Below are 15,274 nucleotides of genomic sequence, written 5' to 3'. Positions count from 1 at the left end.
TCTATGTAAAAACTATACATTTGGGTTCCATGACATAGCTGAACTCAATTGTCAAGTTATCAGCTATTTCAGACAATAATTTCTCCCTTGATTTTTTTTTTTTTTGTGTGTGATCCTACTCCAAAATGTCCAGGCCACTATACATGGCACAGAGTTTTATCCTATCCTGTCCATCTGGTTTTACATTAAGTAAAATATTAAACTTACAATATTATCATCTCTTATCCACCATCTTCCAGGCTATCATTTTATAATATTGTTTTATATGTTCACATTATACTTCTCTACCGTTAACCAGGAAGGTAGACTAGAGAATTTATCTTTTAGTTGTATAATAATCTTAAGAATAACTAAAATCCAGCATAGTTCATGGCAAGGACTTATCTTAATATGACATGGGATCTGTTAATCTAATGGAGAGACTGAAGTACCCATTGACCCAAATAATATATATCTTGTCCCCAAGTTTTCTATTTGGTTCTGCCTGATTGTGGCCCTTTTTCCTATTACAATACCCATTGCAAACATGTATTGCAGCCTATAGAAAGAAACGGAGACAGTGTTATATTCTCCCACATCCTCTCTAAAGTGTTTATTTCTATAGTATGTATGTTTGGCAGGGGCAGTGTTACAGAACATTTCTTATGTTGTACACCTTCCAAAGTATTGGTAGATGTAGTTAGAAAATTTTAAATAAACTTTGACTTAAACTCCAGACTTCTTTGGATTTCCCTAGGTTTTAATTTAATGTCCTGTTTTTCCCCTGGATCAAATCCAGGCTGCCATGCTGTGTTGAGTTGTCATGCCTCACAGTCTTCTCAGAGTACCTTGAGTTGTTTAAGGAGTGTTGGCCAGATATTTTCTAGAATATATCTCAGTTGTACTTTCTGTTTAGATTGGAGTTATGATTTTTGGGGTGAGAAATGCCATTCCCATTCCTACACAGTTGTGGGAGCCCTTTACCTCACGGATTCACTGATGGTGTTGAATCTTAACCATTTAGTGATGATAGAGTCCAGGTATATGAGACTTAAGTTTATACTTTTATCTTTCCATATTCTGTTCCTTCAAAGACAGTCACTGAGCCTGGCCTCTGCTGAAGATAGAATAAGAAATTGAGTTCCCCAGAGAGGAGTATTTATTTATCTATAAGGAAGATCTCTCTCTTTCATTCATTTTTATTGGTCCAATCATTTATTATATATAAATATCAGTAGATTTATTTATACTTATATACATTATGTACATTTATACCTACATAAGTGTATAAATAAATATACAAATATATAAAATATGAACTAAGAGATTTTTATCTTATTACTTGGGTTATAATTCAATGTATGTCATTTATTTTATTGCTCAAATTGTTCCAGTTTTGTCCCCTGGAGCTTTTTCAGATTAGCTCCTGGGTCCCTGGGACTTTTCTTCATCTGCTTATCTTTCTCTTTTAAAAAAAAATTTGCTTCATTTTTGGCACATGTGGTGCTACTACTGGAGGTAGTATATTTTGTATATTTCTTCCCTGGGATTATCATCAGACATTTCTCCAGGAATCTTGGTTAATTTTACTGGAGAATGATATTCAGTGTTATTCCATAGTTCAGTGATATACAATAGTTCAGTGTTACATGTGCACATTGGACTGGGTGACATTTCCCATAGTCTATTTCAACGTACAGCAGTGGGTAATGTATGAATATATACCAACCCGTTGATACTGCGAGTGATGAAAATCAATCAGGGCAGAGTTTCATTTCCCCAGATGTGAAGATTAAACACCCCAGAAACACCGAGGCAAACACAGAAAGCAAATTTTATTCAGATAGGACAGAGATAGACTTCTCCACAGAGAAGGGGCCCCAGAGCTGGATATCCAAGGAAGTAGGGTTATCCTGTCTTTCTATACATTTTAGAATTCCCTTGTTCTCACACCTTCCTTCTCCCCTTATCTTGCCTCTCTCCTCTCCCCATCCTGCATTCAAGATCAAAAGGGTGGGCCAAAACATAGCTGAGCCAAATGTGGGAAGGCAGCCTTCAAGGGAAGCCTCTCAGTGTCTGCCCAAACAGACACAAAAAGGGGCTGCCCTGGAGGTGCTGCATTATCAACCTACTGGGAGGAAGAGTTTCCTGTAGGCAGTTCACCTTTGCAACAGGGGAGGAGGGGAGGCAAGGAGGAGGGATGGGCTCTGGAGGTATTAGCATTTCAATTCTCCGGAGGCAACCTTTATCTTCCCAGACCCAAATCAGCTTCCATCTTCCCAAACCAACCAATTACTTATTATATACACTGACTATCTTTTGTCCCCAGGTCTCAGTGTGTTTATACAGGTATCTGTAATTGTTTCTATTTGTTGCTCTATTGTTCCATCTTCGAGTTTGTGTGTGTGTGTGTGTGTGTGTGTGTGTGTACATCCAAGATCATTCTATTATCTCTGACTCAACACAGTAATTCCTAACTCATAGCCTTCCTTTCTTGCCTGTATGTAATTTTCCTCACCAAGAGTGAGGAACCTTGATTTCACTATGCATCGACTTAACTTTTTTGTCCAATCCAAGTAAATGGGGAAAAGAAATTTCAGAATTAATTGTATCATGATGAGACACAAATATGTGTTTATGCCGTTATTTTTTTCTATAGCCTTAAATTTCCCAGTCAAAACACCTTTTATAAAATTACCTAGATAAATACATATTTATATTTCACTCCTTTCAGTATAGTTATTTCATACTTTAAATGTATTATAAATACAGAATGAGATTAACTTGTTACCCGGTGCCTTCAACACTAGAATTTGCACATACTCATTTATATTTCTTCTTGGTTTCTTCTAATAAATTTCATTTTTGTTGGTGTTTGATGGGTGTTTGTGTGGGTTTTAACAAAGACATATCTGTCTATCACTAGCACAGCATAACACAGGTCTGTTCCATATTTCTCTCAATGGCCTTGTGTGTCTTTTTTGTCATCAATTAATTTTCTTCCATCAATGACTGGCAACAGCAGGTAGGTTTTCCCTTGCTACAGTTTTGCCCTTCCAGCTCTTTCATCAGGTGACATTATTTAGTAAAATTCATTTAGGGTCCCATGTTATTACTCACATATTTCACTGTGTGGACATAACCTAGTTGTATCTTTCTCCTGTTAAAGGACATGTGCTTTTTCCAATTTTGAGTGATTATGAATGAAGTGACTCTGAACATTCACGTGTCAATTTTTGTGTGGATTTAAATTTCAATTCACTGGAATAAATTCTTAGAAAGATGATTTTTGGATCATATAAAAGTCTATTATAAACTTCATTTGAAGTTACAAAACAGTCATTCAAAGTGTTTGTAGCATTTGCAGCGTCATTAGCAGTAAATGATAATCCCCTTGTTTTGCATTATTCCTGGCATTTACCTAACATTAGTGGTTTTGCTTAGCCAGTAAATAAATCATGAAATTTTTTTTCACTCTTGTAACATAAGAACTTTTATTATGTTACCATAATTTTACTCCTAGGCTTATAAAGCATAACATACTGACATACGGAAATTTATGGGAAAATTTTGCAGATCTCTCTTCTTCATATAAATTTTCTTAAATTATTATGGATCCTGCCAAAACTGACTAGATGTTATTTAGATTCTACTGGACTTGTGTAAAGTAAAACTTCACAGTAGTAGGTGGATACTCTAAAGTACCAGGGCTGCATCAGGTGACCAGGACTCTCCTATCCTACACCAAACAGCAAAGAACAGTAGGAGTGCTTGGCTTGGAATCTACATCAGCAGCCAATAACTGGGAGATTCCACCAGTGGGTGTTGAAGGCAAGGACTAAAGAGTGCTTCTCAAACATCTTCACACTATAGGCCACAAAAGGAAGAAATGTGCCAGGCTGCTCTTTATCAAAGGAGCCTGGTCTTGTAGGTCCTACTCAGTAATGCATAGTCTAAGAGCATGAATGCCACTTCTTATAACATACCCTTCAGGCTCCCTAAGAGCATAGATATGAAGAACTTACATGTCCATATCAGTAGTCAAAGTCGATATATAAACATGTCATTCTGAGGTCCTGGTAAGCATAATCTTCAAAAGGTATTCAAACAAAGATTTCCCACCCAGCATTCCCAAACTACTTTGTCTGAGATTAGTTCAGGAGAGTAGGCAGGGGAAAATCGAATTCTCATCATTGATAATTGATCAGCTTGAACTTCAAATATAAACCTCCATGAAAAAATCGGATAAACTGAAAAGGCTTCATGTATCAAGTATTCACAATCAAATGATTCCCAGATCTATAGCCAGTGACTGTTCATATCAAATGGAGATATGAGCCAGATGGAAGGGGTTCTCCCTGGCCAATCAGTGCATACTTCTGCATCAAAATAATGTCACCATAAAATGTAAAGTCAGAAGTCCATATTAAAATAGGAATATAGACAAGTAGATGATCGATAACACACACACACACAGACACACACACACACAATCCTACAGATACATACCTATTCGGGGAAATAAAGAAAAAACTCTTCCATTCAATAAAATGCCAACTAAAGTAGCTTTCCACTGCTGCTATACAAATTGTCACAAATATAATCTTTAAAATAGAAAAATGAATAATCTCATATTTCTGAAGATTAGAAGACTAAATAAAGAGACAGTGCTGCATTCCTTCTGCCACTTACAGGAAAGAATCTATTTCCTGAATTTTCAGCTTCCAAAAGACATTATGTTCTGCCTCAAGGTCTCTGCCTCTAAATTCAAAGTCAACAATATAGTATTGTCTCTACATTCTAAACTCTAGCTTTTCTCACTATGTACCCCAGAGATTTTAACAACCCAACCAGATAATGTAAGATAGCATTCCCATCTCAAGAGTCTTAATTTAATCACATTTGGAAAATTTTTGGACATATGAGGCTATATATAATTAAATGTTCCAGGGATCAGGATGTGAATATTCAAGAAAGTATGAGGCATTATTCAACTTACCATACCAAATAAGAAAGGTAAAAGGAATGATATAATTTTCTAAATTCCCATTTGGCAAACACCATAGTAATAAATGTTTCTGGGAAAGATTAGAAGATTAATAAGAAGACTAGTGGACTGACTAGAATTTAGTTCAAAACCAGAATCCCACCTCATCTCAACATATTTTGCCACATGATACTCATGAAAGATCAAGGTGGTTGAGACCCAGGCCCAGCCCAGCCTGGCCCCACTTGGGGTCTAGCACCCATGCTACAGTTGACCATTTGTTAACATGTGGAGGCACCTCTGCCCAGTACAGGGATTATACCTCACCTGGAGGCCATCATTCCTACAGGGGCAGCAACTTTCTTGAATCACTGCATGATCAAGTTCCTCCCAGACATCAGTCTACTGAAGACTAGGCTGTTTGAACAGGACTCTATAGTTTTATTATAGTTTTTTTTATTAGTAGTAATATTATGATTATTCCTCTTATACCTACTATTATTCCTACTTTTCTTTTCTTTTATTAATATTTTTCTCATCCTCTCTATTTTCCTCTTATCTCCTTGAATGTCAATGGCCTAAATTCAATAATCAAAAGACATACACAAGCAGATTGGATTAAAAAGAAAGACCCAACAATATGCTGCCTTCAAGAGACTCATCTCATAGAAAAAGACATCTACAGACTAAAGGTAAAAGAATGGGGAAAAACATACCATGCACATGGACCCAGTAAAAAAGCAGGGGTCTCCATACTCATATCAGATAAAGTGGACTTCAAATCTAAGTTAGTCAGAAGGGATAAAGAAGGACATTTCAAGGGGCTGGGGAGATAGCTCAGTCGGTAGAGTGCTTGCCTTGTAAGCACAAGGCCCTAGGTTCGATCCCCCACCCCACCTCACACATACACAAAGACAGTTACATATGATATATACACAAATTCCTCACAGAGATGCAAGAGATTTTATCTATCTCTGAATGAGGATCAAAGCAGAGTAAGTAACCACTGTTGACCAGTAGAAGATAAGATAGAATCCAAAGGATCATCTACTGAAGATTTAAGGCAATCAATGCACTTCCAGGGTGCATCCAGACTGGGGTGTGTCTGGGTTCATGCATTTCCAGGGAGAAACTGATGCAGATTTCTACCTGAGAAGTTCCATTAACTGAGGTCCAGGTCTATTCCAGACATTGTAAACTTTGTCAGGTAGTATATAATCTGGAGAGAGTAGACCCCACATCCCTGGAGTCAGGCAGATGTCAATCTTGACAGGGAATCTAGGTGTCAGGTGAATTCTAAGAATTGTTCTGCTAGAGCAGGAAAATCTGCCTCTACAAAATGGATCCCTATCTCAGGTATCCACTTTACAAACTGAGAACCATGGAACAATTTTCAAACACCAGTTTGTTGTGTACCCTCTGTATCAGGTAACTTCAAACTACCTTTCTACTCTACAGGTATTTCTGTAACAAAGTTGTCTACTGCACTGTATTATCTGATTTCTTCAGTTGTCTCTCATTTGTTTGACTCTTATCAACCTTTTCTTATCCTCTATTTAAAACACCAGAAAATCTTGATCTCATTGAGTCAGTGACTGGTTAATATTGAATTACAATAAATTCCCTTAGTCATATACCTTCTTCAGAAGGACAATTTCCACTGATTTAATTCAGAACCAGGGAGCACCTGGAAAGTACTGCCTTCCTCTGTTTCACCATCTTATCCGTTACAGCAATTATAATTATTTAATTAATAATACAAAATAACTGAACACATATTTTTTAAACAAAAATAACAGTGCATTTTTCAAGAAGTAAAATCATTCATATATTTTAGTTGATGAAATTTTAAGATTCAACCTTCTCTTAAAGCACAAAGTTCTTTAAACAAAATTTATAAGATAAATTGTTGTTCACATAAGGTTGGGACAATTCACAGAGTGATTGTTTTTCAAGTGACATTGCTGGAAGACTATCAATGAATGATCATCTTTCCATTTTTACGATGGCTAGATAGACCAAATGCAATTACACTAAAATTTATAGTTTAGCTTCTTTTTGCTACTTAACAAAGTCACTATTTTAATATGAACCAAATTCCAATGGAATTATTATATTTTCAAGAACACAGTGCCCATTCTGGTGCATATTAGCCAAGTATAATTCTTGCCTAATGTGATAATAAATAACAGTGAATATGACAGATTTTGTAAGAGGAACCTATAGCATGAGATTTTGGACATGAATGAGTTATAAGAGAAACTTTTATAAACCTACTCTAATTTTTCAATAATTCCATTTGGTAACTATAAAAGTTTATTTGGAACTGAAAATGCTCTTCACTAGGTTTCTTAAAGCCCCCTTTACATCCTTATCCCTCAGGGTGTAGATAAAGGGGTTGGCTGTAGGCGTCACCACTCCATAGAAGAGGGCCATGAACTTGGGCTGATCCTTTGTGATAGAAGAGGGGGGTTGAAGGTACATGCTGATGGTTGGACCGTAAAATAAGAGCACCACAATGAGATGAGAGGAACATGTCCCGAAGGCCTTTTTCCTTCCTTCAGAAGATTTAATGTTAAGTACAGCATGTCCAATGCTAGCGTAGGAGGCAAGAATCAGGCACAGAGGAACAGCTACTATAAAAATACACACCACAGAGATTGTTAACTCATTAACTTCTTTTTCACCACAAGCAGACTTTAAAAGAACTGGGGTCTCACACACCAAGTGATCCAGTTTATTATTGCCACACAGTGGCAACTGTAATGTAGTTGTGACTTCTGAGACAGCATAGGTGATACCACCCAACCACACAATGGATACTAATAGAAAGCAAACCCGCTGATTCATGATGAGGGTGTAGTGCAGAGGTCTGCAGATGGCTACATAGCGATCAAAAGATAGGAGAGCCAGGAGAAGACATTCTGTGCTTCCCATCATGCTGAAGAAATAGAGCTGAACTGCACACCACACATAGCTGATGGCTTTGTTAGTGCTTCCCAGGTTAATCAGCATCTGAGGCACAATGCTTGTGGTTAAACATATATCCAAAAAGGAAAGGTTGGTGAGGAAGAAATACATGGGACTGTGGAGACAGGGATCTATCGTGGACACCAAAATGATACTCTTGTTTCCCATTATGGCCATGGGATATGTTATCAGAAGAATAATGAATAGAGAAAGCTCTAGCCAGGGTCGGTCAGCAAAGCCTAGTAGAATGAACTCTTCAGGGTGGCTTGCATTAATGAGTGCCATATTCTTCAACTTATTTCACCTATAGTAGAGAAGTGCCAAAGAATTTAGCATTATGGGAGCAGAAGAAACATAACAATCCATTTGTTTGCACTCACTGATGGTAGAATGCAGTAATTTAGTAATGAAATAGTACAAAGGACCCAGACCAGGTAATCATATTTATCTTCTTTATAATAAAAATTAAAGGTATTTGTCAACAAGAAACCCTTGCATTATGAAACTGAACTTCCTCTCCTGTGTAACAAGGTTAACAATAACTATCTTCTTTTTCTCTGGTGAGGACTGAATGAAAAAACGAAGTGACTGTATTTTAGAAACTACAAATTAATGGTTTCAAATTTCACAGCATAAAGCTCAATTGAGTAGTTTAATATGAAGTTTGCTGCTTCCTGTCTTCTGGTGTCTGACAGAGTAGATGAGGCCTCAGTCCAAGTAATTGGAGATTCATTTTTTAGGATTACTGCTTCAGGGCATTACAAAAAAATGATAAGAATCATAAAGGTATTCAGGTAGCAAGGGTAGAAGACTAAGGAAGAGGAACCCTGGAGGTATGAGTATCATCAACATAGAGTAGTCCAGGCTTAGGGATGTTGGTCTGTGTTATAGCACTTGCCTAGTTTATGCTAGACCCTAGAATAAATCCCTATCACCACTTAATAGATGAATAGGAAAGAAAGAAAGAAAGAAAGAAAGAAAGAAAGAAAGAAAGAAAGAAAGAAAGAAAGAAAGAAAGAAAGAAAGGGAGGGAGGGAGAGAGGGAGGGAGAAGGAAGGAAGGAAGGAAGGAAGGAAGGAAGGAAGGAAGGAAGGAAGGAAGGAAGGAAGGAAGGAAAGAAGGAAGGAAGGAAGGAAAGGAAAGAGAGAAAGAAAAAGAGGAAGGGAGGGAGGATTGAAGGAAGGAGGAAGAAAAAGGGGAGGAAGGAAGAAAAATTCTTACCAGTTCCCTCTGATTAGTCAAATAATTATGTCTTCACTATGGGTAGTCAGAAAAGACTGAATTTAAACAAATCTATCTGTATTTAAAACTGAACAGGAAATTTAAAAACTATTAAGATCAATTTCCCTGTATTTGAAAAGTTATCAATCATTGGTTTCATAAATTCAAAGGTTTAAGCTAAAAAGACAGGTTTCTTCATACTTTGGGGTTTGCTTTTGCACTTTCGTGCTTCTTTGCAAAACTAATTCAAACTCTGGGCATTTAACTTATCATGTTGAACTTTAGTTAATTTATCCATTTAGTTGATTTTCTTGATCAATTGAACTTATTATCCTCATTTAAGAAAAGAATTTGGATAGATAGCAGTCACCCATTTACTATATTTAATACAAGTACATTTTTTAAAACTCTAGTTAACTTCTGGAGGAGATATGCTAACTAAGGCCATGAGATATTCAAATCCTGGAATTATTGTTACATTTTTAGGACGTATTTCTTCAGTTTCAGCTCAAAGGATTATTGAAACAAAATAACTGACCTAAGGAAAGAATTATTTTGAGATAAAAAATTATTTTCATATATATACTTGTTCATTAGTGAAGTATGTTTCTTGAAAACCACAATCTCATGTAAGTTGAGGAACATTCATATGTGAAATTCGAATAATGTTCCACTGACAAAAGTCTGAGTTACTTTTCCAGCCATTTATTGGTTCCCCACTCTAGATTTTTAGGGTTACAAATCACAGTTTTCACATTCTCTATTCCATTAAATCCTCAAGGTCACCTGCTGGGTTGCCTGTCTCACAAAGCTACTCAGAGCCGAGATGTTAATTTTGCCTTTCAAATATGTTTTTCTGGTTATATAGGAATAACAATAATAAAAGAATAACAATAATAATGTAATGCTAAAAAGCATGACATCTTGGTTGCCAAATAAGGATTCTAATAATTTCGGTCTACCTACACTATGGAATAGAGGCATTGTAAGACATATTCTATTTGTTCCTTTAGCATTATTAAATTCACACTTCATAATTTTCTACCATGGATCATATATCAGATATTTTATGAGTAATAATAGGTCTGATTTTGCATGAATTTTTTCATAATTAATTTCATCTAGCTATAAGTACAGTATTAACACAAAAATGCCTTCAGTAACTTCACTAGATTTATGTGATTGGGGATTTTTTAAAAAGTAAGTATACTTTTCTTTGTGAGCAATGATCATCCCAAAGCTTTTTGATTTCTATGCTTCCCTGGAGATCAAAATGATTTACTCTTGTATTTTATATGAACTTTATACCCTAGCCTTATATTTCTCATGTTCATTATATCATTCTCATTACATTTTATTACTTTCAACACTTGGATTCTATGATATCTGGATCCCCTATTTTCAGTGATTTTTCCATCATTATTTTACTACATAGTAATTTATACCCATGAATGTTTAAAGTCATATTAAAAGTTGCCAGGCTGTATTCCTGTTGAAGTCTTCACATTTTCTTTCTAGTCTATCTAATACATTCTTTATTTTCATACCATATGGTATTTTACTTATAATTTTATCAGGATCAATTTCATAGGTAGTAAAAGATCACTAGAAGAAATAAAAGCAATTTTATTCAACCAATATCACGGCATCTGGATGAAATAATCGGCAAGTCAATTCATCAAATTGTGACCATATGTGTAAAAAATTCACATTGCTGATAAGACACTTCATCCAAGTATTTAATATTTGTGGAGTATGTTTTTATTGTAATTTGAATGTCTCGAAGTATGATCTAAGTGAGAGATGAAAAAAAAGAGATTACAGAGAAAAGGCTGATTGTTCCTAGAGTCAGCAAACTAGGCATTTCCTAAATTTAGAAAACACTCCTTGAAATGAAATGGTCTCTGATTCTTGTATGTATATTAGGCACTATGACCTAAGTACTAATCATTTGAATCTTCCCTAAAATGCATAGCCTCTAAATACATGCATTTTTTACTCACCTTAATTTGTTAAATATCATTCAATGAAAAAGATTTATGAAGGAATACATTTGAATTTTTCAAGCTTTCAGGAAAGAAAGGAGAAACCATAGTATACAAATGAATAATTAAGTATTCTGTTCAGAAGTGAGTTTTTCAGGTGACATGGTATAGCAAAGAGATAAAAAGGGCACGTTAGGAAGGCAATGGTAGAAAATATCAAGTATGCCTTGTGGGAGTGCTATTTGTATGCTGTTCCTGTGAACTCTTGGGCATTGTTATTACATAGGCCATTCATTTATCTTTCTCCCAGGTGAGTTGGTGAGCAAGTTCCTTGGAAGAAAGCTCTCTATGGAATTGCTTCTTAGGTACATTTAGCTACCCCCTTGCTGAGGTTTGAAGTTAGTCTGTGTTTTTAGATTTGTTTAAAATGAACTCATCCCATTTCCCAACACACTTAAATAATTTCAAAGAGAATACAATTAAAACTAAAAAAGTAAAAATAAACAAATGATTAAAATTAGAACAGAACGAGTTTGAATAAATTATTCTGGGGAATTTATATGCAAATATCTTGAATTTTCTTACTTCACTAATTCTTAGAACAGCTCACATACCTTTTAATGATTCACAGTCATAACAATAATGGAGCAAAATGTGAATTTGAAAGAGAAACAAGAAAGAATGATCATTCCAATGAGAAAAATTTAAGTGATATTCTAAAACAACCTTTAAATTTTGGAATGTTTATATAAGGAAAATATGAAATGATGATTGACCTATTTCTGTACTATCTCCTATCTTTTTCTGTCTCTCCAGTTAATATTAACATCAATATTTTTCAAGTTACAAATATTAAACTAAACTACATTGTTCCGAAATGAAAATGAAATAATTTCAATGAACATCAGGGACAAACAGAAGGTTTTCCTTTGAACACTATCCTTTCTCTGCAGGTCACTATGTTGTGCCCAAAGGCTTGAGACCCCACAAGGACCACCAGAGACCACGATCAATGCAAGCAGCAAAGAGTCATTTATTAGCGAGTTCGAACCCGGTCCTCTGCGTCCTTAATCAACGACGCTAGGAGAGGGGCCCCGAGCCCTCGTCAGCAGGGTTTTTATAAGGAAAAGCAAGCAGTTTTACAGTGTTCTTCTAATTGGCTAACATTCGAACAGCTAAACCTCCCCTGGTTGGGTCCGGTCAATCTATTTGATTTTCATTGGGTCCGGCCAGAACTGGACGGTCCTAGAGGAAGAAGGGGGGAGGGAACAGGTGAACTATTCAGGAGCTGAGTTGGGGCTAGGCCCTGCTCTCGTCCTTGACGGATAAGGTCTCCAGGCAACTGCACATTCCTCGGACAAATATCTCTTAACAACCTTGGTAAGCACAGGGGCCCAGCAGTCCTGTTTGTCCTTGAGACAGTTAGCAGCACAGATACCACCCTGCTCTCAACAACTACTAGTATTGATATTCCTCTTGGAGATAAGAGATAGGTTCAACCTTCCCCTGGAGTTGAAGAGTAAACACAGAGAGTCACTGAGGCAAGGGTAGAAAGTAAGTTAAATTTAACAGGGATGTAGGTGCAGACCTCTCTGGAAATAAGAGGGACTTATGTTGGATGCCCTTTGGACCCCGAAATCTCCCCATCTTCTTCCTTCTCCCTATCCATGCCTAAAGGCTACAAGGAGTAGCACGGGTTGTAATCCATTGGGTTGGAAAGTGAGATCCCCAGGGTTTTAGCAACACATGGAGTGAGAAAGTGTGATTTCAGAGGTTAATTGATAGCAACCCAGTGATAACCAGCCATCGTCCTCTCTTGACCCCCATCATTCATTACCTACACTGACTGTCAGGGCTTCTACTCCCTACGTCACTTTGTTGAGGAATGTGACATTCCCTGTCCCCTCAGACCAGGCAGGGATGCAGGCAGATTGCTTTTTGGTAAAGAAAGCAATGGGGGATTCAGTGCAGTGGGATCATTTTATAGAAATTATTCTCAACCTCACTTTTCCACCATCCTCATTTGTCCCATTACACTATCAAATGACTATGTATTTTGCATGTGATGGATGGTCTCCACTCCCTTCCACTTGCCCAATCCACTCTCTATCCCAATATATATGTCTTTTTAAGATACACAATTACAACCAATTTAGTTATATACCAATTTTACTTTTATTCATGATTCATGATTCCAGCAGATTCTATTCAAAAATAGCAGAGAGCTACCTCCCACTAGACCATGGTAAAACAGAGACCTTCATGAAACATGGAAAATAAAATAACACCAGAAAAGTTGGGTAAGGTCCCCTGAAGTTTTCTTTCTTTTTTTGGTATTTTGGGGAATCTGTCTGCTTCCTTTCAGTTTCCATTTGACTGTATAGCATCTGATAGGAGTGAATTTATTTTGACTTTTTCTGGTCTTTTGGCATCAAGTGCAGGCACTCAGCCCTAAACAATAGAATTCCATACTTCTTGTTTTCCTGTGATGATCCCATGGAGGCCAGATCAAAGCTTCTGCTTGGGTTTAGCTCTGGGAGTCTGATGGTTAAGGAGTATGAGAATAGCTAGTTTGGGATATGTTCCCCTACCTCTAACTCAGCTAGAACACATTACACTGACTTTGTTGCTCACAAAGGTCTCAGCTCTGGGAAGTGGCTAAGTGTCTTCAGATGCTCTCTTTCTGGTTTCCAATATCAGTTTTTGCCTTTTTTTACTTTAGCCTTTGTGTTGGAACCAAGCTTCTCACAGTTGCTTTTTCCAGGGAATTCATATATAATACTTATATAGAATACCCTTGTTGGGAAAACCAGTGACATTAACTCCCAATTACAAACAGATTAAAATAATTTCCTGTTGTTTATTTTTTGTGTGAGTTCTTCTTGTATTTTCCTTATGTTTTTTAATTCACAGTGTAAACTTTATGTATTTGCCATACACAACATGATGGCAATATATATTTACAGTGCACCATGACTAAGTTTAGCAAATCAATGTATGATCAATGTATGATTAATGCAATTATATATTTGGAAAGAAGAAATGCTCTCGTAGCATTTTTGAGGTTAGCATATATTTTTGACAAACACCAAGGTGTATAATAGATGTCTTGATTTATCCTTTCAGTAACTTCAAACTTTGAATCTTTCACCAATATATTCCTAACCCATGTATCCCAACACATCAATTTCCCTCATAACTACAATTTCACTTTCTACTTTTATGAAAACAAAATATTTGACTTCACATTTAACTGTTTTCATATCACTTTAAAATTAATACATAAAATTGTACATACTTATGAGTTATTTTGTGATATTTTGATGTATGTATATATTATAATTCTTATAAGAGTAAATTTGTCTATCTCTTGAAACACTTATCATTTCCTTATGATAAAAACATATAAAATAATTTCTATTGGATTTTTTGAAGAAAAGAATTATTGATACTCACTCTGCTATGCAATGGAACACCAGAATTCATTAATCCTGTCTAAATGCAACTCAATACTTGTTGTCATCCAGTTCTATCTATGTTGTTTCAAATGAAAATATTACATCCATTTCTTGTGGTTTCATAATATTCTAATTTTCAGAGGTATGACAATTCTTAATTGACTTGTCAGTTGATGAGACTATTGCTACTTCTAGGCTTTTATGAGTAGAACTATATCAAACATCAGAGTGCAGATGTCTTTTACCCATAATGAATTCATTTCCTTAGGATATATATCCATTTATATTTCACTTTTTAAATTGCTTTTCCATTGGAAGGACACAGATTGATTCAATATCTTGTCTATTATAAATAATGCTACAATAAACCTGAATTCTTAGCCATTTCTACCAGATATTGACTTAATTTCATAGATATAAACCTAGAAATAAGGTTGCTGGATCATATGGTAATTCTTACTATTTATTTTTTTGAGGAACCCCCATAATGTTTCACAAAATCACTATACTAAGTTACATTTCCAACAGCAATGCTAGAAATGTGTGAGCAAGTTTTGCATTACTGTGACCAAGATACCTCAAGAGAAAATTTAGAAATGTACAAGTTTATTTTGGGCTCTGTGCTTCAGATTTTCTGTCCATGCACTGAACAGGTGTTCTATTTCCATTGCACT

At 35.9% G+C, this 15,274-nt stretch overlaps 1 protein-coding gene across 1 annotated transcript; it reads right to left on the bottom strand.

Annotated features, from left to right (window-relative positions):
• Positions 1–7,282: 7,282 nt before the first annotated feature.
• On the bottom strand, positions 7,283–8,221 carry LOC124989514 (olfactory receptor 2B11-like). Its single transcript, XM_047559348.1, has one exon. The coding sequence runs from the start codon at positions 8,219–8,221 to the stop codon at positions 7,283–7,285; it is 939 nt and encodes a 312-aa protein (XP_047415304.1).
• Between the last annotated feature and the right edge of the window lie 7,053 nt (positions 8,222–15,274).

This window comes from Sciurus carolinensis, chromosome 7 (genome assembly GCF_902686445.1).
Source record: "Sciurus carolinensis chromosome 7, mSciCar1.2, whole genome shotgun sequence".
NCBI classification, from domain to species: Eukaryota; Metazoa; Chordata; class Mammalia; order Rodentia; family Sciuridae; genus Sciurus; species Sciurus carolinensis.
The sequence above is the reverse complement of the archived record's forward strand: the minus strand, read 5'-3'. Positions and strand labels throughout refer to the sequence as shown.